At 40.6% G+C, this 25,187-nt stretch overlaps 1 protein-coding gene and 1 long non-coding RNA gene across 2 annotated transcripts; both read left to right on the top strand.

The window, feature by feature from the left end:
• Window positions 1-3,949: 3,949 nt before the first annotated feature.
• LOC129598693 (myelin transcription factor 1-like protein) lies at window positions 3,950-10,275 on the top strand. Its single transcript, XM_055496717.1, has 14 exons — window positions 3,950-4,180; window positions 4,364-4,667; window positions 4,787-4,859; window positions 5,305-5,345; window positions 6,055-6,187; window positions 7,106-7,624; window positions 7,745-7,830; window positions 7,911-8,031; window positions 8,200-8,214; window positions 8,290-8,397; window positions 8,502-8,564; window positions 8,654-8,743; window positions 9,018-9,193; window positions 9,742-10,275. Exons 1-14 carry the CDS (start codon window positions 4,163-4,165, stop codon window positions 10,050-10,052), a joined length of 2,058 nt encoding a protein of 685 aa, XP_055352692.1. The 5' UTR covers window positions 3,950-4,162; the 3' UTR covers window positions 10,053-10,275.
• An 8,101-nt stretch (window positions 10,276-18,376) lies between these two features.
• LOC129598702 (uncharacterized) lies at window positions 18,377-21,491 on the top strand. The gene is made up of 3 exons (XR_008691780.1): window positions 18,377-18,495; window positions 21,296-21,391; window positions 21,469-21,491. It is a non-coding gene; the product is annotated as an uncharacterized LOC129598702 (long non-coding RNA).
• Window positions 21,492-25,187: the final 3,696 nt, after the last annotated feature.

Genomic DNA, 25,187 nt, shown 5'->3' with positions numbered 1-25,187 from the left:
CGCGACATGAAGCTATCGAGTACAGAGTACTTCGAGTTGTATACCGAACGAAGTGGCGAAGCCGCACTGAACGCAAGGTCTCCAAAATGGAGTGCCAAAGCATTGCCGCGAAGTTGTTTTCTAAATCACAAACGTGAAGTCATTTGGTTAGAAGCAGAAAACCTTTGGTTATCCGTTTTTCCTTTAAAGTTCAATTGAAAACACACAAAAATCCGCACCGTATCATATGGCACTTTTCGATGGTGGTGTCATTTGTCATTATTTTTCCTATTAATTAATTGTGAAACATCAAGAAATATTTTGTGAACCATCAAGAAGAATAGGAATGGAAATTTTTGTCATACTGGGCTGCTACAGCTGCAATATTAACGCAACGAACAATCGCATAATACCTCTACTTGGTGCATAATACTTCTTCTACTTCTTCTTGTGTATTGCCGATCAGCATACTCGACCAGCAGATCGTCGAGTTTAATTCCTATTCGCGAAAATCGGCGAAAGAAATATAAATTGCTTCTTCCCATCGCTTGTCACGTACTGGATGCAGATAGGCTGCGCATACAAAAGAATGCTCGCACCGCATTGCATGACATGGTATTCCCGTCTTATCCACAGGGATAACGGGAAATTCAGAAAAGATTTGCCTATTGAAAGACAAAATCCCCGCACCTATATAAGTTACTGGCAATTGTCTATAATTGGACACAGTGCCCCATACTGTAGACGTATATGCGTAGTCGTGGAAAGTGAAAACGCGTTGCCCGGTGGGAATGCCTTGTTAACCATGTTATTGAAAAGTTTAATGCTTGCTGAGAGTGCACTTTGTATCATATCATCCGTATGGACATGCAGCGCGCCCCGACACACCAATCCAGCTTACAGCACCGCTCTTTCGTCGATGTATACAGATACAAAATTCAATGTGTAACTTTTGAAAAGACTGCCGCGGCGGGGTTTCCGGTGAAAGGATGTGTACCTGTGATTAAGATGTATTGCGCTGTAGTCAAGCGGCTTCCGGTCTAATCCGGCGTGTGACAATGACCAGCATCTCTACACCATATATTCCATTGATTATAACAGACAAGCCAAGAGGAGCACTGCGCCGGGTATCATTCATCCTGCAGACAACTGATTTTCCCTTGACTCTGTGTGTGTGCTAATTCCTGTTATTACATTTTGGGAAAAACTTAATTCTTGCATTGGAAAGATTAGGGCTGAGTTTTGTAGTCAGAGCCCAGGCGATTACGTAGGTTTCAAGCGCTTCTTATTTACAGTCTTTTATAGGCAGGTGCATACGCATTTTGGAAAAATAGCCTACCCTTGCTCTTCGGCAATGCGCTCTATTGGATAGGATTTGGTAACTTGATATGCTGCGGCATTATTAAAATCACGGATAAATGCCGGCTAATGTGATTATGCCAGCCTGCGGAAATTATGTTCGTGTATACCCCCATATAGATTTACACAATCTATTTTTCAGTTTAATTACTAATGGACTGCAAGCACGGATCACGTGTGACCAGGTTGTGATTAAAATGTATCTGCTGATCATTCCACAGACAAGTTAAGACAGTTAATATTCTTATAATATTTCTGCTTGTTATAAGGAAAGTACGTGAAACAGTGTGACGATTTATATTGCTAGCGATCGTTTAATTTTTTAGCGCCATTCAGTTCGTTCGAGAGTAACTTGAATAATTATGTGGTATGTTTGTACCGATAACAGTCTAACTCGGAGACTTGGATTTTTAAATTAGTTGAGAATCGAACAATTAATACATAAGTCAAATTTTGATAGAGCGATATGAATTATAATGGCCAGCGCTTTTACCAAGCCAGACCAGAGCATATACTACCGTCGAGTATAGGTTGCACGCTCTAGCCAAAGTATACAAGAGATAATTAATATCTGGTAGTGAATGACGCTGAAATTTACTTTTTGAAAATTCATTACTTTTCGGCATGTTTTCGTCAAAGGCATCGAGTTTTAATTAAGGGCTATGTACCTTTCTCTAGCTACTACGGTAGATAGTAAAGATAACAAATTATTACCACAAAAATAAAATTACCTTTAGTCAGCCGTGTGCATGCTGCATGGTACCTAGTCTATGCAAATGATTTAGATCAGCATCGACAGTAATTCGACAGTAATTCGTGCACCATGGTGCGTTTATTAGACCGTGTAGAAGTTGCGTGCATGTTCAGTACTTATACAAATATTATCGAAGCGTGTTTCGGATAAATCATTCATATGAGAGATGGCTTTCATTAAATGGCTGCTTCCCATTATCACAATTACAAAATTACCAGTTCTTATGCACAGGATCATGGGGTTCCAAATGTACGATGTACAATAATTCTTTAGCGCCGAACTAAACATCTTTTAAACAATTATATCTTTACTGTAATAAAGCAGTGTTGCTTAAAGTCTTCTAAGTTATAACACGGATGTTTGTGATCAGCGTAATAAAAAAAAACGAATTCAGATCTTTCTGCAAATGACGAACGAAACTACTTTCTTGGCCACATTAAAAGGATGGTAGAAGCCGCATTCATTCGTAGTCAGTGAACATATGTACGCATTTCCTGTTTTTCGGCTGATAACACGTACGCATTAACTCACAATCAGTCCAGTTCGGATGCTATGGCAGTATTTGCTAGAAATCGAAGGATATATGGGAGCAGCAGGATACCGTAACCTAATAAATAAATCGTCTTCGGCACGATATTGCTCTCCTTTTGCTAGAGGAGAGCTCCATAAAACACTGGTCGAATTGTTCTCTAGATCTAAAGCCGCAGTTTCGATCACGGTACATATAGGATAAACTTGCATACGTGAGACTGCATTTGATGGCAATCTGATCATCCATTAAGAAATTAGTTCAATTACATTTAAAGTGCATGCACGTGGGCTGGAAGAAATAAAAATCTCGAGATACTTCTATCCACAGAAAAATATCAAAATTTGTGAAGCTTTTTATCAAGCATTGTTTTGTGGCTTGCTGTAGTAATTGTGCGCTAATTTAAGCTTCTTGCATGTTTGAGGTACAAAAGGCTACATTCGACACTTGTTGGCTTACATATAAATGACTTACGTATAAATGACATCGCGTCATCTGGTGCAGTAACATTTTTTACGTTTAAAAAAAAACGCTTAGTGTTGCAATATTACTACTTCACGACTAACAAATTACTCTGATACCAATAACTATCACAGTAATAGCATATAAACGAAAGAATCCACAACTACTTTTAATTCTAGTACTACGGTGCAGTAACGGTTTGTGAATGTTACGGCCAGGATGAAATGTACGATATCTTTTCAACAGACGTCAGGACAGCGTTTCTGAACCGAAAGGTCATCCTGCGGTGTCCGCAACAATTCGTGTGTACGAGAGCAATCAGTTTATGCACTTGCCTTGCAAGTGTGTTCGCAGCAAATGCATATGCAGAAGTATGTGTATATGGAATATGCAGTGGCTTATTTGTCACCGATCATTAGTTTTAAAGGAGCGATGGGGGCGTACGCTGCTGTGCACATTGCACAGTTTAAAGTGACTGTGTGCCTATATTTACTGCAGCGAGCTGCAATAGCAAACTTCCACACACTGCCGAAAGGTCTTCCATACTTGCACAGATATCCCGAGTACCCAAGTCCTGCCCGATTTATCGGGTGAATGTAGCACTTCATGCATGTATGTATCATATGCACCATGCATACACACAATATTTCATACTTTCTTAAACCTGCCGCCGAATGGAAATATCGCCGGCAGACAAAACTAGAGCAAGCCAATCAGAAAGTTTTCTGGAAGCGCCAGAGAGTTGGAGAGGAAAATAAATCGATATACACAAGTAACACACAGGTGCATGGCTTTAGCCTGTCCATGAGCAATGATCCTTAAAGTTTTGACTACATGTAACGGAATGCGCCAAGCGTATATTTTTACACCCGTGCCGCCATATCTTTTGCATTCTCCAATGACATTACAGAACCTGACAAATCCATGATGGGAAAAACTTCTTGCATACAGCATTTTTTATTGCGTTGGAATGAGCTATACTATACGGTTATGTAAATTTCTCTGTTGTTCAAATCTGTGTGTAAAAGATAAACACTGTGCCCAGTAACCGCGCGATATTTAGAAATTAAAGGACATCTATGGATGCCACGGACGAGGTAGGTTCCTATAATAATAACGAACCGCTTTATGCGATTATAATGCGTCATATACGTAGCCGGGATTTGGCTAGCGCAGAGTATTGAAAACGGGGAACATGTTCTGTAGGAGTGCGAGTGATATTAAATTTACTAATCATACGCACACGTTATTCAACATGTCATACACGCCTTGTATTACAGAAAAAAGAGCACACAAGCCGCATTGCTGATGCGAGCGGCGACGGCAGCACAGGTAACGCTGAGACAGCAGCCGGAAGTCATAACCCGGAGAATATTTCACAGTCAGATATCGCATGTCCATCCGGCCAAGGAACGACATCGGCTCCGGAAACAATTACCAGCCAAAGTACTGACCAAATACATGTTGCATCGGCCTATGCTGATGATAATCTGCTGGAGAAATCTGAATCAGCTAATGCACTTTCACCATTATCACCGGCTAAGAGTGATGAAAATTATTCAGACGTGGCTTCGTCACTAAAAGGTTAATTGTTTGGAAATTTCCTGCTGGCACATGCACTCCTATAAACAGATGTAGAGTTGTTAGACACAGAGATATTATTGGGTAACCTAATTTGTCCCATCTTTTACTTTGTGGATTAGATGGGAAACGGTGCCCTCTCCCCGGTTGTAATGGCAAGGGACACGTAACAAACCTGTACCAATTTCATCGCAGGTAAAGCCTTAATCGTACTACGAAAACCTGCATTTGCGCTCTGTATATTTTGTACATATTCTATGCGATCTTCGAAGCGCCGACCTGTAAACTGAAGGTCACTAGTATAAGTAACGTAGTTTACGTTCAGAAGATTAAAAATATGATTCACATTCTTGTATTTCAACCTTTAATTTAAAAGATCTGTTTACACTAATTCTCCTGGTCATTATAGTATATTACAAATACCATGCAGACGACTTACCGTCTTATCCAGTCTTCTTTGTTTATAAGTGCACTCGTATTGTACATAGCTAGGGCTATACTATTAAAACACCATGCATTTGTATTGACTTTTTTGTAGTTAAAGTTTAAAAGCCGAAACAGGACCAAATTGTTCACATAACAATTTCAAGACGACATCAAAAATTAATTTTGCTATACATGTGCTTTTTCATTTTTGCAGTTTGAGTGGCTGCCCGAATCGAGACAAGGCTGCTCCAGAAGGTATGCGCGTAAACCAGAAAGTGATGTGCTCATATTTGTTATTGAAATACCATTACACGATCAACATGGAGTTAACACTACAAGTGAAAAGTTAAGTACATTGTGAGAGCAATTGCAAAACACATAATTTCACGACAGAAGCGCGGCGTTACATGCACCGCGCTGAAAGTTTTATTTGTCAAACGACATGCGCCATACAAATTGCGCACAATCAATGAATGCGACCAAGTTGACAAGGGTATACAGAATGGCAAGTTGCCGGCCGGGCTGGGAATGAAACTTCACAAGTGTCACCACTTGAAAATGCAACGAGAGCGACCAAATTGACATATGGGTCTCGTAAACGGTTGTTAAAGCCGGCATATCCTCCCTGAGCATTTATCTCGGAATCCATTTTCATGTGCGCTTTCCTACCTGTACGGCAATTTCTCATATGGAATTCTCTGCTAACTACATAGAGCAGCAGAGTAAACATACGAATTAAAAGTCATCGTGCCATAAAAAGCTTCGTTAGGAGCATATTACACAGTGCACAGTATAGAATGTATGGGCATGACCAGGAAAATATGGATTGGCCGTCCAGACCGGTGGATTAATCGGGAAACGCAGGGTGTATCATTACAGTATTACACGTACCTGTGCCCTCTTTAAAATTAGCTGCTGTATGCTTCTTGCACGAAAGTGCACACACTTAATAATCAAACTGCAGTAAGTTTTCTCTCCGTGTGTGATTTAGTTTGGGCTAAACTAAGCGGATTGGGGATAACTAATCCGGCTCGCTGCACCTACCCGGGTTGTTCTGGACGCGGTCACGTCAACGGGAGCAGGAATTCTCATCGAAGGTATGTTATTACCATTAGCCCATTTGTTTTAAAGTATTTTTGTCAGTAAGGATCAGGATTCCACGGCAAATTAACCGGCATCGCATCGCCAGTCAACAATTTTAAGGGAATATCTTATTTATTCGACAACTGCGCATTGTGTACATCAGCTTGCAGTATTCATAAGAGGTTAATCACAATTTAAGATTACAAGCTAATTTACAAATGCAAGTCCGTTGAGCTTATTGATTGAGTAGCTAATGCAAAATACCTAACTGGTTTTAAATCTTCTCCATACTTCAGCTAGCAAAAATTATACACTTACCATTAAGAGCACTTTCTTACAGTCAGACGACCTTTACACCATTTGTACGCATTCTTCGTAACTTTATTTCAGTACCTTGTAATGGTTATCATTGACAATCATCCAGCTGCACTTTGTGGTTTGTGGCGCACAGTTCTTATATATGTTATAATCATATATTTTCAAGATGTTCCGGCCTTGGGTAATATTAATGGTCGAGCCACGTGATCTCGAGTCTATTTTCAGTGCACACAGTGAAAGCAACACGATAGAAACTTCTAAAAATCTGATTTTTTTTACATGATGGGCAAATTAAAATGACCATTTAGAATTTGATGGGCGATTTCACACGCTAAATTTAAAACGCGTCATAACAATAATGTCATATTCGTAATTCTGTAAAGGTTCCACTGAAGTACTCACCATGCAGCTTGTGTACCGAAGACAAAATGAAACAGTGACATTTTTTAACGATATATTGTCCTACAGTTTACCAGAAGCCAATAAATACATCGATCATCAATCCACATGTCGAATTTCATATCCTGGAGTAGCTCATTAGTGCAGATTGCACGTAAATATCTGCCTTTTAGCACGAAATTCCTATTGTGCATTATTTAAAAATGATTCGATAGTCTTTCGGGATGTCCATTCTTTGCGGCTACCCGTCCCGCAGCAGCACCCCCGACGAAGCCGGCCTCTACCCCAAGCAATGCAGGATCATGTATTACAACGGACATTCCACCGCGTTCGGCATTCACATCCCTGCGAACGGGTAACATTTCACCGGTACAGAGTCCACTCAGTCCACGCCAGATTGTACCAAAAGCTTCCATCCCGCCGGCACTGTCCTTCCCATTATTCTCACCGTATCCCGCTGCTGCTGCTGCACCGTTTCTGAATCCCTTCCAGTATTTCCTTACCTGTGGTTATCCCTTCGATCCCAGCGCGGCTGCCTACTTTTCCGGCTTCACTGCTCCCTATCGCGGCGTCCTATCCGGCCGATTAGACGCATCCGGCTTAGCCAGCGCACACCGCCAGCTTCCCATCCATAATTATGATGAACCAATAGATCTTACTCTACCGAAAGTGCTGGTGAAAACCATTAATAAGGATTTAAAGGGAGACTTACCCATAATTGTCGACGATCACCGGTAAACACATTATTTAATTTTGCCGGTTTTCCTGTGTTCATACTAGATCAGCATAATATTATGACAAATACTGACATAACTTTGTTATTGTGTTGATGGTCTGGCAAATTTTTATTGTAGATCTGCGGACTCTGATGACAGTCTGTTGGACAAAGAATCTTCGCGGAGTTCGTTTGACAACGACTCGTGGGCGTCTAGGCACGATGGTCAGTTGCAGGAGCAGTTGTTTTCTTAGTATATCCACATGATTTCGCAACTTCCGCTGACAGAAATCAAAAATTTGTAGACGAAGAAAGAAAACCATCACCAACACTTCTGGATAAAGAAAAATTTTGTTTGGCTGAAGTATCAGGTCGCACTATTACCGGAAAATCGTCTGACACGAGCTCCAGCCTGCTAGATTTTAAGTGCGTCAAAGGTCACAAATGCTCCGACACATACTACATAAAATTTGTATTTTTTAAAAACTGCAGCAGCCTGTAGCTTTTTTTACAACCTTGCAGCATTGCTAGCAGTGTATTGAGAACTAAATTTGTTTGCCCCAAAATTTAAATGGTTTTTTTCAAATTTTTCAGATGCCCTACGCCGGGGTAAAGGATTCTCAGTATACTGTTATCACAATGTGTATCTCTGGAAACGTGTAGCAATTGTTTGGCATACTTCAGGTGCGACGGAACAGGACATATAACGGGCCACTTTGCTTCGCACAGGAGCTTGTCGGGATGCCCTCAAGTGCGCAAATGCGATAAAATTGAACGGGGTGAGCCTCTAAGGTGAGGATCTTTATCTGTGAAACCTTTTTACAATGTTAATCAGCAAAAAACAAAACTTTTATGCGACGATATGCCTCAGACAAATTTGCCATGTACTCTACTAGATGCCCCGTCGAAGGATGTTTTGGGGTGGGCCATATTTCCGGAAAATTTTTAAGCCATCGAAGGTATTACCGCTCAATTGAATGTTTTAATTCTATATTGTTTTCTGCATGTGGCGCTGCAGTGCTATCAGACACTTCGTTGTGATTAACAGTGCTTCCGGATGCCCACTGGCCACTCACAGGCGTTCTCGCGACTTGCGGCATCGTAGCATAGAAGATCTTTCAAAAAATCAGCTAAAAAGGTGGGTCGACTTCTTTGACCGCACAATAAAAAAAAAATAAATTTATTAGAGTATTGGTACCGGTTTTAAGAAATGGTTCTATAATTATAAATAAGGAATATTTGGATGACATAAAACCTTCAGAACACAGTTTGTAATTTTACGAATGCGGTGGTCGCTGGTGCTTCACTCGTTTTAATACCTAAAATAAGGTAACGGGAATCGAATTCCGTTCCATGAAATTGCGAAAATTGTTTATTGGGTTCATTTCTTTTGTAATGTAATTCATTTTCAGGACACCAGATAGCGATGAAATTGCCCACAACGATCATACCGGTACCCCACCATTTCCTATCAGCACAAAAGCCTTCAAACGTCCGAAAGGGAGTAACCAAGAGATATCCATAAAAAAGGAGCAGTTCGATCATTCAAATCTTCTTCCACTACAAAGTATGCTACAGAATTTACCAGGTACGTATCATGATTTAAATTTACTCGTTAATACTGTTGTAAACCATGAACACCATCAGTACGATATATCTTGCAGCGCAGTTATAAAATGACTAGTCATATTGTACTCGTTGCATTATTATTATTGTTATCGCGGAGCTTTAAAAAAGTATTTATGCATTTAATTCGTAATATGTATAAAATCATTGTACCATAGTATATTATAGTCATGCGCAATCCAGAATAGAACTAAAATGACGATGTTACGTACACATTGTTTATCACTCTGTACCTTCACTTTACTGTACCAAATTATGACATTTACTGTAACGGGAGTGACTTTATATTTAACTCACCCTTGCTCTACGATTTGTCATACTAGAATGTATCCCGATTGTCGCGGTGAGACAGCGTTTTATTTTAACATTATCCGCTTAACATCAGAACACCATTAACACATCTAACGGCAACAAAGTACTACTGGGCGGTAATTTAATTTTCAAGCTCTTCTTAGTATGATTTCATACCCATTCTGATTTGCGAGTGGAGATTAGCTTAGTTTTTTTTAGATAACAGCTCGGACGACACAATCAGGACTGAAAAATCTGGAGTGGACACTAAAGGAACTGTCGCCAAAGCGGTTCCCCTAAAGAAAAAGCAGAAAAAACTGGCCAACAACCTGCGCGCATTACTGACACATTTAATTCCGCACGCTGATCATCCTTCGGATTCCGCTGAAGACGATGCCAAAAATTATCTGCAAGCAATTCGAAATCACATCGGCACGGAAGCTTACGATGCAGCAGCGGAAGACCTGAAAGTTGCGGTGCAGTTAGCTCTTATGCGTGACCAGCACGAACCAGAACAGCTACAGCCATAACCACAAGCACCGAAAAGTTAATCTACTAACACACCGTCAACAGTAGCTGCTGTATCAAGTTTCGACAAAAAGACGTAACACTGCGTCTAGAAATTAACTGCTTAAGAGAAAATTACTCGAAATCACTAAATAATAATTACAAGTTGCAAAATCGAATCTGGTGTACAGGTGTGTTTACAGTAGTAGTGCCAAAATACGTGCGAAAATTATCCTGCTATTTTCCAACGAGAACGCGCTATAAAGACACGCATTAGAACACTTTTGTTTTCCTCAGCAGGGCATCGATATGTTTTAGGTTTTAATACCTTGAAATCTGCAAGTTTCTATTACGGTATTAGTAATTCTAATGAATGGTACTGGTAATTTTGTGTTTTCCAGAATGCAACATTAGGCATATCGTGGCTAACTGGTTATGTTTTTTGACAACAACAATTCACAAGTTTGTTAACTAAATAATTCAGCAAAACTATACGCTGGGATCCCTTTATGCGGCTTGTTGCTTCACGAGCCTGCTTGCTCGCTTGTGGATGGAAAATGCATTACCGCATTATACAGTGGCTGGGCTGATGAATGGCTGGGCTGGTGAATGGGCTGATGCGCGAGGATACCACGGCCTGAGCTGCAAAAAAAGCCGGGGCCGGAAGCCCAGGCACACTTGCATCAATGCCACTTTAAGGCGCGCCTTCGCTTCCGCCGGTATTGAAACGGAACTGGAACCACCTGGTACTTGCCTTACCAGCGGGAAGCGCCCCGACGGAGTGACTTTGTGTGATGTACTGTAACCTTGCGGTTGGCAACGGTATGGTTGCCAACCTAGATGTACGTACGCAGGTCACTATTTGACCATCAGTTGACTGCCGGCGATGATGAAGTAAGGTTGTATTTTTATGAATACATGACATTGGCGTGAAGGCCTAAGATCATTTAAAAGGCAACTATGTCTACGACTACGGGTAATACTAGCAATGCCGCACGGCCTCCATCACTATCCGCAGCCACTGCTGCTGCCGGAGCGGAAGCGGGAAAGGGACAACAATTATTAAGGATTGTACCGGGTTCGACCCCGCCACGATGGAATGACCGTACTGGAAGCTGAGATTGAAGAATCATCTCTTCCTGATCAAAGTACCGACGGATTACCATGTGGCCTTTCTTCTGGATGCCCTGAGCCCGGAGCCACTCGAACTTTTGGCAAAAATGTGCAAGCCGCAAGAACCGATGGATTTACCGATCGCCGACCTATACGCACGCCTGGATTCTGCTTACACGGTACCGACAATGTGGATCGCCCAGTGGGTGAAATTCTTTAGTACAAAGCAGAAGCCGGAAGCGACCTTGTTCCAGTTCTCGTGTGACTTTCGGGCAAAGGCGGAGACATGTAACTTTCCGGACGACGTAAGGGAGAAGAATATGATTGCAGCATTCGTCATGGGGCTGAAAGATGAAGTGGCGACGAAGAAGCTCTGTACAAAGTCGTTGGCAACACTTCAGGACGCCTTGAATGCCGCCATTGAAATAGAAATGACCAGAAAAGAGTTGCAAATGGACGATATGAAAACTGAAGTCAACAAGATTTCCCAGAAAGGAAGGAAGAACAGTCAGGGTGCCGGGAAAGAGTGTTACCGGTGTGGCCGCCGCAACCATTCCCCGGGCAGCTGTTACTTCCGCGACAAGCGGTGCAACACTTGTGATCATGACGAAAAAGGACATTCGTCCCGGAAGTGTCCCGAGCGAACGAGTAACAAGTACATTTCCGCCGAGGAGCGAAGGCCATACGACATCCTGTAACTTTGAGCTCCAGTCGGGATAAACGCATGGAAAGCGCCGGCGAGTAAAGTTTACCATGTTGATTTATTAATTTGGTTCCTTGGGAAAGAGGAAAGATGTTGACCTGGGATGCCACATGTGTATGCACGGTAGCCTTGTCACACATCGCGGCAACATCGAAGCAAGCGGGGGCAGCCGCAGCGCGCGCAGAGCAGGATAAGGTGGCGAAGTATCAGGAACTCACCCGAGATTACCTGTTCCGTGCATTTGGCGTCGAAACACTCGGACCACTCGGACCGGACGCCTCTCGTTTGGTCACCGAAGTCGGGAAGATGATACTACAGGAAACAGGAGAGGTACGGGCGATGGAGTTTCTGCGCCAACGGATCAGCATTGACATCCAACGCGGGAACGCGGCCTCTGTCATGGGAACAGCACCAGTATCGGCTAACTTAGACGAAATGTTCTGTGTGATTAGGCCGCCTATTTCCGTAGTCGGCTGAGGCTGTGCATTCAGTCAGTGCCGCTCTACAGCAGTATAGGCTACTGGCGTAGCTATACTAATGTAGAGCGGCACTGATTCAGTACAAATCTTTCACTTTTATAGGAAACTTGTGACTGTATCGTTTTGCCAATAAAGCTACAGTGGCACGTACCGTAGGTGAAACGTACCGTGCCTATGGAACTTTACGGTTTAATTTTCGTCTATACACTTACTTTTTTACGTAAGGAAGGTATTGATTTTAACATATATTTGCTGATTGCAACGTTGTATTATGCTATAGCTTTTAGGTTACGAAAGTTTAATAGTATAATGCCATTATAACAATTATCTGTACAAGAAATGATGTCGGCTGCGCCTCCGCATTTCTTGTGGTCCTCGGCCGGTCTGGATTAGTATACTGATAAATTGTTAAAGTTCCGAAGCGAAAACTTACGTACCCAAATGTAAGCAAAAGTGGTCTACATATCAAAGAGGCAAAAGTCTAGATATCAACTAGATACCCCTGGTAGGCCAATCACTCATTCACCTAACGGGAAGTGTGCACTAAAAAACAGTGGTACAGATAGTTCGGTCACTCATTCACCTGACGTTCAGCGTGCACTAAATAGAAGTGTTCGTTTGGTCACTCATTCGCCTAACGGGTAGCGTCCAACGTAGCGGGTTAGAATACAGTAATTATTTGTGAAGTGTATTTACTAATTTTGCGCAGCTGCAGTCTACTAAGAAGGGAATGTTCAGAAGTCAGAACAGAACTTTTGTCATCGATTTTCTCATCGAAAGATTTCTGATTAGTCTGAAGGTATTTTTTAATGGTTTGAAGCTTCATACATTCACGGTAGGTTAACAATACTACTGTACACACCGCTGTATTAAGACTGAAAAAAACAACCAAATTCACCATTAACAAATTTATTCCGTCCTGGCAATAATTGGTTTAATATTTCGACGTTTCCCGAAATGTTCTAGATGAAACTCTTTTACGTTTGCGCATTTTCTTATGTTCGAAAACTGGAGGTGTAATTCGCCGGCTAAGACCTTATATATATGTATCTCAATTCTTTAAGGTCGTTTATTTTCAAACTTGATATTTCTAAACCTAGCAACAGTAATTACTTATGTACAGTCAGTACGGACGTACTTTTCTTAAGTATGGATGTACTTTAACTATATATAGCAGACCCGGCTTGTTGAGGCGATTTGTTTGGTCGCTCTAATGCATTTTTTTAAAAACGAACACTGTCTGGCCGCGTTTTAGAACATGGGCTTTCCGATGAATGGCAGTGGTTTTTGTTGATTCGGTCTGGGACACCGGCACTGGTGTATGCAATTTTTTTTGTTCGTGGTAATAAAGATCTAGAACTACATGTAGATACTGCTTATTGTACGTTACGAGTACCTACAGAGTGCCATATTGTGCATACTTCAAAGCTTTCCGTTAGGAATCTTTCTGTTATATTATTAGTACCTTCTATTAAAAGTAGTATCCAGTCCGGTATTGTACATAAGTATAATCGTGCTGCAACAGTGCTGTCGTACTTTGCATTCTGCACTATCTGAATTATCCACAAATGCGTGTGGTTAGTTGCTATTTAAGAATACAGAGAGAAAAACTCTTATATAATAAAAACCATTAATATTCAAATCTTACACTTGAATCGCTGCGTACCTTGCAACGGCCCCTTCAGTTTCGACTTTTAAGTGATACGCAATTACTTTACTCTTTTTCTGTACAACACTGGGATTGTATAAAATGTTGGCCTTTTACTAGTTTAAAAATTGGCAGCTTATTAATTTTTACCCCATCAACAAATATATTAGAAGGAAGGCTTCCGAAAAGCTTTGCATCCGTCGTTTACGAAATCAACGAAATTTTTGCAACTTATAATTAGTCAACCTAGTTAATCTTTCAAAAAATCAGTTAAAAAGGTGGGTCGACTTCTTTGACCGCACAACCAAAAAGAATAAATTTATTAGAGTATTCGTACCGGTTTTAAGAAATGGTTCTATAATTATAGCTATTTTAGATAACAGCTCTTGGATACCGGGTGTCTCAACACCAGTTAAATCTAGGCTCAGATATTGATACAGTAATAGTGACTGAGAGCATGTTGTGCTGAATTCCCCGCATGAAAGTGATGCGGAAAAACTATGCTGATTTGGTCGTGTTTCCGTATATTTCCAATTAAACTTTGCGCAAATTCGAGTGTTGCTATTATGTAGTTAGTTGGTCGTCTCTAAATCGCATCCCAGGTATGCGCTCAGATACGGACGTTTCATCGCTTGCGCACATTTTAACAGCACTTTGCAGAACGTCCAATTTTCCAACGGAGCTGGCGCGAAATCCGATCGACTTCGACCATTGAATTTCTAGCCAACTGGGCTTTTGATTGAAGGAGAAAAATATAATAGCATAGATTTTTTAAAAGTCGTTAGTTTCAGAAATCGTGCAGAATAAACGAATCCAGAATGCGCACGTTCGCATTCTGACCGCATCACTTTCGTGTGGGTTCATTTTGGATGGTCCATTTTGATAAACAGGGATGGAGTCGGTATCGTAGTGGCTACAGCTTGACAGAACATTGGGTCTTTGAGTTACTCTGGAATGAAAAGTAATCATCCAGATTTGGACTGTCCGCACGTGCAGTGCAGAGTCTACTGACCATTCATTAGATGGATGTGACCCCATATGGCGCCAGATTCCTGCACGTGGCTCCTTAATTCACGTTGTTTCGTTATTATGCCGCATATAATATCACGCCTTGCCTTTCGCCGATTTACCATTGATTTTCCACGGCCTTTCGGAATCTGCACTGGATCCAGCTGCATCCGAAATGAAACAAAGACTACACTATATATTCGTAAAATAATAAATAAAATGCAAATCTAGCTAACGTAAATCTTAATCTTACATGTCACTTAGGAAAAATTTAGATGAATAAAAAGATTTAATTTGTATGTAAGCGAAGGCACACATCAGCGTGACATCAGGATCAGGATATTGTCACCGTTATGAGCTTTAGACACAACACCTTATACGCTACGCTAACTGATATTAATTTACGCCTCTTTTAATTATTTCTGCATATAATGCATGTGTCATCCCAAAACCTGACAGTTTTGCTAATCGTCTTATAAGGATAATTAAGATTGGCCAAAGAATTAAATTTTCTGTTTTTGAGAATAAAATTTGGTGCTACATCACTGTTCTTAGTTGTTATAATTATTAACAAATCCGATGGAGAAATATGTACATTTCATAGAATCTGCTGGCTGTATATATATAAATAAGTAACAGCGCTCGTGAACTAGAAATGCCATCCAGTGTCCCGTTTATCAATAATAATCGACCCCGTAAAATTTTTGTTCAGGCAGATGTGCGGCAGTGTTCCGCTGCATGCCGTTTCCGGTGATGGGTGGCAATAGTAGCTCAATGCTTCCAGAGAATTCGATACGCACTGATGGCTGTGAAAAGCCGGCTCTGAGTGCTCTACCAAGTGCTGCTCAATCGCAATCCTGTTCATAAAATTTGTGGATAAATCTGATGAAAATATAGACCGCAGGAGGCAATAACATGCTTTCTTTCGTATTTATTCTCTAGACCTTCCATATATAAGCTAGCAAAAGAATCCAATATGGTGCATATTCTTATGCATATCCTTTTTAATATCTAGTTTGCCGTTTTTGTTTCTGGTATACGTATATTGGGTTGTACTGGGATTTAACGAGTAGGATATTGCAAAAAAAAATTGTAATGATAATTACGAGTCTCTCTTTAGTTGTTTATACGAGTATGCAGTAGCGCAATGTACTGTATATGCCGACGGTTGTTCATTTACACGACTTCGATAGGTACTTTAAAGGTACTATCACTTTTTTTTATATCATAGCCCAAATATGTTTCAACCTTGCCATTAACCTTAAATGTGTCCGTTTCCTTTTGATGTTACTGAACGTTAAATATGTTGATATACTTTTTTTATTTTTGTTCTTCCAGTTTGTATAGCATAATTAGGATTTGATAACGTTTTACATCAGCTGCTAATAACGGCACAAAAAAATGCAACCTTATGTCTTGCAGCTTGAACAAGCACCATAAGCTAACGGACAGTGCAAATGTTTCTTCGCGAGATTGAGGTATCATTTCCAAGCGTCTAGCGAAATAAATCACAGTATTCCGATGCGCAATACAGATAAATAAGAAATGTAATGGAATACAGCATTAACATCATGGCAGTCTTCGGTGGTTGAGCGCAGCTGTGTTCCGGTACTGGAGAATACTTAACTTCAGCTGGCTTAATCCCGTACAGATATTCTCAGAGTCCGGCCCAGTAGCGACTCGTCCCTCCAGCTCACGAATGTAGTCGATCACAGCTTGCAGGATTTGCAGTCGCGATAACTTCCGGTCCTTAGGTAAAGTTGGGATCATCAAGGATAACTTATACAATAGCTGGTCCATATCATCCTGAATGAGCTTTTCCTTCTTATTCCGCTTAAACATGTTGTTATGTCGGATTGGAGGATCCATAGACATATATGGAGAGAAACGGGAAATATTGGCTTACAGATCAGAACAGGAGACAAAACGGATTCATGCCTATTAAGACTGTGAAATTGACGTAACAGAACAAGTCTGATACGGATCAACTAATATCAGCCAAGGCAATGATCAAAAGATGAAGTGTGGTTAGGATGGCTGAGAAAATGAACTAACAATGCTATGCGTACTGTAGTACTGGAAGCGGTTAGGGTAAAATAAAATCAATAAAATTTGGTAACTGATTCTGTGGATCAGCAATGTACCATCCCGGATTGTTTGTGGGAGCGGTATTGAGCGAAATGCCAGCACAGTTAACCTACTGGACTCCATGTCGATCCCATGCACGGTTTGCTACCGCAGTGTAGCAGCGTGTGCGCATTTATAAGACGTGTACGTACGAAAGGGCATGGCTGTTAATAAGCCGGGCATCGAGTGCAGTTGTCCCTGTAAATTTTGTTATACGAGTTATCTATAGCCCATGCTCATATCTATATAATATACAGATACTTTATCAGCGTGCTTGTTTCTATACACCCTAATAAAAAATAGATTGTAACAGGTCTACCAAATGTCCTGTTTTACCACATTTTCGGCTTTGTGTGAAAAAATAAATGCAAGTTCAGCAATGTGCACAAATACCGGTACATGTGTCCTTTGCGAACAACGCAAAAATTTAATATGCGTTTTGGTTTGCGAAAACGTAGTTCGCATTCCAGGAAACTTAACTATAAAAAATCTGACTTGGAAAAGATTAATTATGGTGATAAATTGCGAAGTAAAAATTAAAGGTGCATTGTTTCCTACGTTTTGGCGAAAGATAAGTCGCCATTACACCGGGAGTGTTTCATATGTACCCACTTCTGGAAAATATATGTTACACTGGACTGACTCCTGGAGCAGCAATTTCGTCTTTGAACTAAAAAAAGGCATTAGGTTTAGCTAAGATTTCTGCAAATTTAAAAAAAAATAACAAGGCTGGACAGTACCATATTATGTGAACGTGTATAATGTATACACAGCTGCAAGCTGTTGCATCACCTGTAACATATCGAAGTGTTTGCAAACAAAACATTTACACCATTTTGTTTCTGATGCCGTTAAAGGTGAGCGTGTGACTTCAGGTGGCCCAGGTATACGTCAGGCATATATAATGTTTGTGAATAAGAACGAAATGGCGTTTAAAACTTTAACCCTCTTAATAATCTGCGGATTGTGCATCTGACAATACGAGTGTGCCAGGCGGTGTGCTTCAAACGCCCCAAAGACAATCCATGGGTATCGATAACAGGTGCGCTTTAAGGTTTTCTCATGATCGGACTCCACTGCACGACTGGGCAATTAATTCTTCAAATTATTCGCTGTTGACACTCGCGGGCATCAGGTGTAAATTATAGTCAGTCTGCTATGCAAAAATGAATTTCCCACGATCCGAAGATAGCATCCCCGTGCAGCCGCAACACAAATTACAGAGTATATAGTTGTACCGAAACCAATACAAACTGTCGGAGTAATCGTTCATGATAAGTTACTTTACATTAGTAATAACCTTTGAATTTTTAAAGTTCGAAATAAGTTCTTTCGCTTTCGCTAAGAAATTCTGCGACGACAACATACAGATAGCCTGAGATATATAGGTAAGTGTACCGTCGTAGTATATACATTATTGTCTGTTACGGCCTACGGTCTGTTACGGCTGTTATTTACAACGTATTATATCATAATTATTTTTAAACCTCTTTTATAGATTATGATGTTATACGGATTACAGGAGATCGATAATAATAAATTGTTATAACGTGATGGCGGCTATCGTTAATATACATACATGTTGAAATCTGACTATGCATAGATGCTTACTCACTATACGTAGGAATTTATCAAATTTATCGTATGCATAAGAAGCGACAGTATTTAAAGCATCTTAGTATTAATAGGTCAGCAGTTGCGCAATATTTTAAATTTCCATTGTTATACAACAAAAAAAGAAAAAAACTTAAAAAGATAACTTATAAAAACAAAACTTACAAAAACTTTGTCCATATATGATCCCAAGGAGAATGCTCCAAAGCCTGTTCTGACAGATTTAATATACTGTACTGTAGTAAAAATCTTAATACATGTAGTACAAAATACAAATCTTAATATCTTGATACATCTGTAGTACAAATCTTAATATATATCATACGTAGATTTTATTCCTGCATATCCAGCCATTTAACTGCACGACATAAGCATAATTTCTGCTTTGGAATCCATGTATGCACACTATTTTGTCGGCGAGAATTAATTAAACTGTGTACAAACAGCAATTTATCATGTCCAAAATGATGTGGCAAATTGAAGTCGTACTGCCCGAAATGAAGAAACTGACAGTAAATGTGTAAGACAAAACGTTATATTTCGTAACAATTTAAATTTTAACAAACTACATTATGCTTTTACCGTGGCTTAATTTTCTCAGTGCCCAGTGACGCTTAATTAATCACACAGTTTGGCGCCAATGAAAGAGAAGCCGGTAAAGCAAACAAAGCTTATGGGTAAACATATGCTAGGGTGATATTGGGGTCCTAATCGCCTTCAAGGAAATGAAAGATCGCTCTGGACGCAGAGATGTTCAGGTTAATAACATCATAAGGTGGAGACAAGTGAAACACGTGTTATGTATAAATAGTGTTTGGACTAATTCTCATTACGAGGCTCAGTTGTCGCACTCACTGCCAATGTATACATTCTCAATCAAGTGAGTAATTAAACCCGGCGGTACTCAAGACCATCCTGACGTCATGACACTGCCAGTGCAGACATTCTCAGGCCAACAAAGCGGGATAATTCTTCTTGACATGGATATTGTTCCTATGGCGCGTCGCTATTGTCCTTAAACAGACTCCTCATCTCAAGAAGATTGCAGTTATGGCGGCACAGCGCGTCATTTTATGGCCATCATTTGAGGACGCACTCGTAAAGGTTGATGACTAAACAGTGGATAACGAAATATTATCAGAAGATGATACTATAAAACATATCTACGTACTCCCGGCACCGTGATTTATTGATGAGAATAATAACATGAGATGTGTTTCTGCAAATTCGAGTGACAAAGTTCCATTGATAATTTGCAAACAATTAATACTAAATTAGAGTATTTGCTGATGTATCATATAGTTATAAAATTCGTTAGAAGCAGCTTTGTAAGATTTAAATATGCCTTAATGCAATACTTAACCGATATCTATATAAATATATGTAATAAAATGCATGATTTGGTACTACAGTACGCAGTGGTTACAATACGCAAATTTATAATAACTGCGCATCCGAGGTAGAATGTTTATATAAATAATAAGATGGTCATTTGAATGTTGTCAGCGCACACAGTCCATCCACGCAAAGAATTTATTTCAACTGCAGAGTTTTCATAAAGCTATGCAGGTAAGATAGTCTAATATTAAACAACGATATTCTGATATTATACATGTACTAAGTTAAGCGGTCGTCCTAATCCTACTCTAGTGAAAATTATTTAATATTTAATTACCATTTCTTGCTCTCTCAGTAGTTACAGATCAATATTTTTCGCCCAATTAGAGTCTACGCCTACGGTGCAAATACAAAACAATTGTTCACAGAAAAATTTCACAACAACTTCAGAAACGATCACATTAAGCATCAATCGACAGAGGCGGCTAATCACAGAGAAAGTGATTATAAGGCCGCCTAATGAAAATTAACTACGAACAGTATCTGTACTGCGGTGTGCGGACTTTCCAGGTTTTATTACAGCATGGTCATCATCAATCGATGCCGAACATAATTTAGAAGGAAATTAACAGCACATCTTCAAAGACCTTTGTTCTTGCTCTTATCACTCAAGTTTCTTTTACGATCCATGATCTAAAACTCAGACTGCTCCATCTATGGTGTGTCCCATTAAGCCGATTGAGCGGTGTGTTTGATGTAGGATAAACGGGGCATCAGTTTCGTAGGAAGGAAATACGGTGCACCAAATTCTTGATACAAATTATTATTATCAAGAGCTAATAATTATATCTTTAAAATCGCAATTTATCATCTTAATCGTGATTTTAATAACCAGACTCTCGCCATCAAGCTTGTTAAACGAGTACACATATGCATTTATCAAGCGATTAAATTGAACCCCGGCGAAAAACTTTCTTAATCGTGTCAATCTGCTGTAATTTTGCCGCTTTCACTCTGTACATGTGTTATAGAGCGGCATTGGTTATAGTAAAAACAAGGTACTGTACATATGTTAACACCTGCCTGGAGTTAATTTAGAACTTTTACGTTACGCACCTTGGCAAAAGTATATATAGAGAGAACTGCAATAAACATTGTAAGTTCCTTCTTACTTTTTGCACGAATGTAAAAAGTTTGGAATTTCGTTGAAACTATAAATTGTTTTTTTTTGCATAGATTGCAATTTTCCATGTGGTAAGGACTAAGCTGTACGTGGGCACGATGTACAATAAGTGCGACGAAGCGGTGCTGGTCCACTGGCGGACTTGAAAGGTGGGAATGGCGCGATTGGTCCGGTTCAGTCGGACATTGAGAGCTTACGATTATTAGATATTGACACGTGTTCATAGATATCAAAAGAAACTGGTTGGCCACAAATGATTCGCTGAATGACATGCCGGTAGGTTATAATGCCTCCAAGATAAAAGAGCTTCATGCAACAAAATGTAAATGCAGACATCTTAAGTGAACACACGTGTGAATTTGTCGCAGACATCACCTGCACTGGCGCCATCGGGTCCAGGACGTCTCTGGAATGCGATAGCATGTTTGCCGAAGGCCGCTACTGTTTCCTGTTAGTGTGCCGCCCCGGCTGCTTTAACAGGCTTGCAGTGATTCATGGGAAATGGCTGTACGCGAGATGCTATTTCTACCGATCGTAATCGTTTGATTTTCTAATTCACTAACAATATTCTAACTGCAAACTTCCCGGCCCCCTGCAACCTGTGAGCATGAGATCATGACAGTTTATGTAAATTAATGCTCTTCTTCAAGCTCCTTAGCCTTTGGCTCCATGATTGCAGGCATGCTTGACATTCCTTACACAGAAGGTTCCGGAAATTATAAATGCTAAGATGTGCACGCTGGCAGTGCATTCCAGCGTTTAAAGTAATTTAATTCCTTTATAGCATTAAGGTACACTTTTAATTTACTGGAATTTATTTCTTTACTTTGTGAAATGGTGTATCTCTATTTCAAAGATTTGAGCAGTTTATCAGAATATCTAATTGTAGATAAATTGAAGTGATAATAAACCGGCATTAATTATGCAAGTCCGGTAAGTAACAAGTTATGTCGCTTCACAATACAACTTATTACGCGTCCGTTCTATAAAAACTATTTCATTTAAGTAAATCATAGGTTCCGTTTGTACGGTAGAAAGATCATGTTTCGTCTAGATTCCAGACACCAGGACTTTGCATAACCTTTACTGGAAAGTTGCGTCAACGTCGACAAGGAAGCATGGACTCAATGAAAAGTACATAATTCAAGCACAGCTGCAAACTCCAATTATTTATGCACGGTTTCAATTAAGTTTTATTTTATTTGGTTGATTGGTGAATGGCAGTGGTGGGCTATGCGAATTATTGCGTGATGGCCTGCTCCTCATGGGTGACATGTGAAACAGGGTCTGCACCGGGTACCACGTAGATGTGCAGGCTCAAGAGATGACCGAATTGGATTGGACACCTGCGTCTTCTTTCCTGTTACATTATTTTGATACAAACTGTCAGTTCGCCATCTGGAGAAACTCTATTCACACATCTTTTGGGCGCAAATGCCATTCCGTGTGTGTCGTGCCGATCTGATTGCCCTCGGAAAATCAGCACACTCAACTGCGCGCTAAAACCGACACACATTGCTCTCACTTGACAGGGCGTTAATTACAAAATCCAAAAATATTTTCCCATCCACACAGCATGCAACATTGCCCTAACGCTATCATTTTTTATTTTTATTTAATTACACACAGCTGCAGCTTGGGCCTGAAACGTCTGTAAAGTGTTCGCGTTACATGTGTCAAAAGTGCTGTAATCAAGATGTGACTGCTGTGGAAACTGTGCATATCTCATTTCCCGTTTTGATTTACTCACACACTCTGGCAATCAGATACGAATTAGTGTGTTCTCGCGGATTCTGCGTGTGCCACTTCTGGTAAACGTCTGTCCATGAAATATCAGTGTAAAGAATTAAACCACAAGTGTGCACATGCACACCCCGCGTAATAACGCCTGGCAACGCCAGTTGTGCCTGCTCGACGGATGGGTGCAATCTGCAACGGCTGCTGCTGCTGGTTGCTGTTTGTGTGTGATCCAGAAAAGGAAATCAACGCTCCAGCTGATCATATCCCCCATATGCCTTTGCATTTCCCACATGTAGCCACAATGTGTTATCTGCGCCAAAGGGCCGGGGCAGCAGGAAGCGGCATACGGCCCGAAAAGATGATCAGAAAGATCAGCTGCTTGACCAGCTGCGTCAAAGCATGCAAGATGTGCACCCGAAATATTTCATACGCACATCGGCACATGTATGCAATACTACTATGCATATTATGCGTGAGCTGTCGCTGTGTGCTGTCGGTCATCCCAATCGACGACGGCTGCTCGCGAACATTTGCCATCCACCCGTTGCCAGAAACACCAAATGTTCCAACTTTTCTTCTAAATGAAAGCTTTACAGATGTTCTCGTATTATTACAGTTCATACTTTAATTGAAAGTGCTTACAGTTTTTTCGTGAAAATTTATCGAAGCCGGCACGAGCCGGCACGAAGCGGAAACTTTTTCCCAAGATTCGATACACGTAAACTTAGACCGGTGCCCTTTCTGACGATTAAATGTACTTCGTGAAAATAAAAAGACTCATTCAAAAGGTTGTGCAAGATAACACAAACAGAAAATCATAATAACTCATTCAGTGCTAGTCGTATATTATTACTATGATTTAGTAAAATAAATAATTATTATAGCTCGTTGTGGAATACTCGTGGTTCACGTTCTAGCATTATTAAAGTACCACTGCCAGTCAACGGTACCGCCACTACCGTGCAGTTTGCCGTATCAATGCCATCTATTGCTGTTGTTATTCTAATCAAAAAAGAAACGAAGCGCTTGAGGTCATTTTGAATGAAAGTCGACGATCGTTTGAATACCGTAGATAATTCTAAGCACCTATCTACAAGCCAGTTTCATCAAATTATCAACCGGAATGTAACTTTACGTGTTTGCGCTTAGGCGTTATACAGATATATATGGCTTAGACTGTATATCGCCCCAAACAATGCAGGTGCGCAAACATTTACTTATATCTGCATAGTTATCGATTTACACAAACAGCACCGCAAATAAGCGAAATAACAGTAAACATGCTAGTACATAGATAATGCTTAGATAAATGGAATATGCAGGGTGGCTGCTGCATGCGCAGCTTATTATAATTATATAATTACGTCTTTACGATTAGTGTTTGATACCGTACTTGTGGTCATCACTGACAAAGGGAGCGTTTTAGAAGAAAGGAAAAGGAAAACATTGTACAATAACAGCAGATCCACACTTTCCAGCTAATCAAAATTGCAAGAATTTTTAATTACGGTTTGGAGTGTGGCATGTGCTGACGCTAACCATCCGGTAGTCGGCCATATGCAAGAGGACACGTGCACTTATCTATTCTTCCGACACACATGCACGGTACATCTGGAAGATCTGGTCATGGGAACGTAGCATTAACACCATTCGGAGCATTCTCTGTACTTAACCTTATTTATCACACACGCAGCAGCTGTATGTGTTGGGAGGAGACCGTGGCTATTACTGCATTAGCCAGCAGTGATCCCTTGTGGGATTGTGTGTGTGGGGACCGCTGCATGTAATGCAACCGGTGTAATCGGGCCATAGGACCACATGCTCGCCTATTATGAAGGAGTGCATCTGCCGGCTTGAGAGCTTGCCAATGCGTAGTGCGGTACATGTTGGCCGCGGCTAGTCTCAGGTGTAAACATTCAATTTACCAATTAATCGTTATGGCCGGTGTGTGTGTGTGCTCGCTGGACTGCATGCATGGTGTGTGTCAGTGTGTGTTGCAAATGTGGGAAAAGTTCGAGTTAACACCTGCGCAATCTGCGCATTGGCCAGCATCTGGTTATTAAACTGCTAGTCACACACACCCCCGCCAGATTTCTTGCCGGTCTTGCCAGCCGCCGGGCGGAGCTACGCTGCTACCGCATGCGAGCAGCTTCGGCTATATAAAGTCCGATCGCACCGGCATCACCAACTCATTCGGTTGTTTAT

This window comes from Paramacrobiotus metropolitanus, unplaced genomic scaffold, assembly GCF_019649055.1.
Source record: "Paramacrobiotus metropolitanus isolate TYO unplaced genomic scaffold, Prichtersi_v1.0 Parri_scaffold0000127, whole genome shotgun sequence".
Classification (NCBI taxonomy): Eukaryota; Metazoa; Tardigrada; class Eutardigrada; order Parachela; family Macrobiotidae; genus Paramacrobiotus; species Paramacrobiotus metropolitanus.
Note: the sequence above shows the minus strand (reverse complement) of the source record. Positions and strands in the feature narration are given on the sequence as shown.

Excerpts from the sequence above, each read along its gene's own strand:
- LOC129598693 (XM_055496717.1), top strand. Across the intron at positions 5,346-6,054 it reads AGACAAGGCTGCTCCAGAAG|TAAGTTTTCTCTCCGTGTGT; the intron begins GTATGCGCGTAA and ends ATCAAACTGCAG. Across the intron at positions 8,565-8,653 it reads AAATTTTTAAGCCATCGAAG|TGCTTCCGGATGCCCACTGG; the intron begins GTATTACCGCTC and ends TGTGATTAACAG.